Genomic DNA, 1,486 nt, shown 5'->3' with positions numbered 1-1,486 from the left:
ATAATAGATGAATATATATAGATAATAGATAGAATATATATAGATATATATGATAGATAGATGATATAGATAGATAGATAGATAGATAGATAGATAGATAGATAGATAGATAGATAGATGATAGATAGATAGATAATAGATAGATAGATAGATAGATAGATATATGATAGATAGATAGACAATAGTGATAGATATAGATATATAGGTAGATAGATAGATAGATAGATAGATGATAGATAGATAGATGATAGATAGATGATATAGATAGATAGATAGATAGATAGATAGATAGATAGATAGATGATAGATAGATAGATGATAGAGATAGATAGATAGATAGATAGATAGATAGATAGATAGATAGATGATAGATAGATGATATAGATAGATAGATAGATAGATATATGATAGATACATAGACAATAGTGATAGATATATAGATAGATGACAGATAGGTAGATAGATGATAGATTATAGAGATAGATGGATAGATAATAGATAGATAGATAGATAGATAGATAGATGATAAATAGATAGAGATAGATATATAGATAGATAGATACATAATAGATTTATAGATAAATCGATAGATAGATGATAGATAGATAGATAGATAGATAGATGATAGATAGATAGATAGATAGATAGATGATGATAGATAGATAGATAGATAGATAGATAGATAGATAGATAGATAGATGATTGATAGAGATAGACAGATAATAGATGAATATATATAGATAGATATATAGATAGATAGATAAATAGATATATAGATAGATGATGATAGATAGATAGATAGATAGATAGATAGATAGATAGATAGATAGATAGATAGATGATAAATAGATGATAGGTAGATAGATAGATATAATATTGATAATAGATGATAGATACATAGATAGATAGATAATAGATATATAGATGATATATAGATAGATAGATAATAGATAGATAGATAGATAAATAGATAGATAATAGATAGATAGCTAGATAGCTGATAGATATATGATAGATAGATGATAGTGTAACATACTCTGTTCCTTTAACAGCCGTTCCTCCTAGCCTCCTTTTCACTCACCTTCCACCTTATAAGGCACACCCACATAACCTTCATTGCTTGGTATTGAAGGTAATTCTGCTCTGTCAAGCCTCTCTGAATCTAAGCAGAATCTTGTTTAAGCATATCCAGTATCTTCACGAAGACGCTGCTCCGCTCTCACTTCCAGCTGATCGGCGGTGACGTCACCTCAGCTGCTGCCTGACACTTCCGTGTACGCCAGATACACGCTACCTGCCACAGATCATTCAGCTGCTTTGTCAAGGTACCATCCAAACTTGCCTTATTAATCTTACCTGTCATGAACACTTGCACTCATATCCTTTGCCAACGCTTGGTAAGGTTTATAATTCAAAATTCAGACAATCTTATAATTTTTCATTTTTTATGCGCAATGTATTTTTTCTCTTGCTAGCAATCTTGAGA

The 1,486-nt window shown here is 29.6% G+C and overlaps 1 protein-coding gene across 1 annotated transcript in view; it reads right to left on the bottom strand.

Annotated features, from left to right (window-relative positions):
* The window catches only part of LOC128636301 (embryonic protein UVS.2-like), a 105,888-nt gene extending 104,837 nt beyond the window's left edge, over window positions 1-1,051 (bottom strand). Inside the window, exon 1 of the mRNA XM_053689332.1 lies at window positions 1,037-1,051. Coding sequence (XP_053545307.1) covers window position 1,037 — 1 coding nt within the window. The 5' untranslated portion in view covers window positions 1,038-1,051. The remainder of the gene's footprint in view (window positions 1-1,036) is intronic.
* Window positions 1,052-1,486: the final 435 nt, after the last annotated feature.

The sequence above is a fragment of the Bombina bombina genome, chromosome 7 (genome assembly GCF_027579735.1).
Source record: "Bombina bombina isolate aBomBom1 chromosome 7, aBomBom1.pri, whole genome shotgun sequence".
In the NCBI taxonomy this organism is placed as follows: Eukaryota; Metazoa; Chordata; class Amphibia; order Anura; family Bombinatoridae; genus Bombina; species Bombina bombina.
This window is presented reverse-complemented; position numbering and strand designations above follow the sequence as displayed.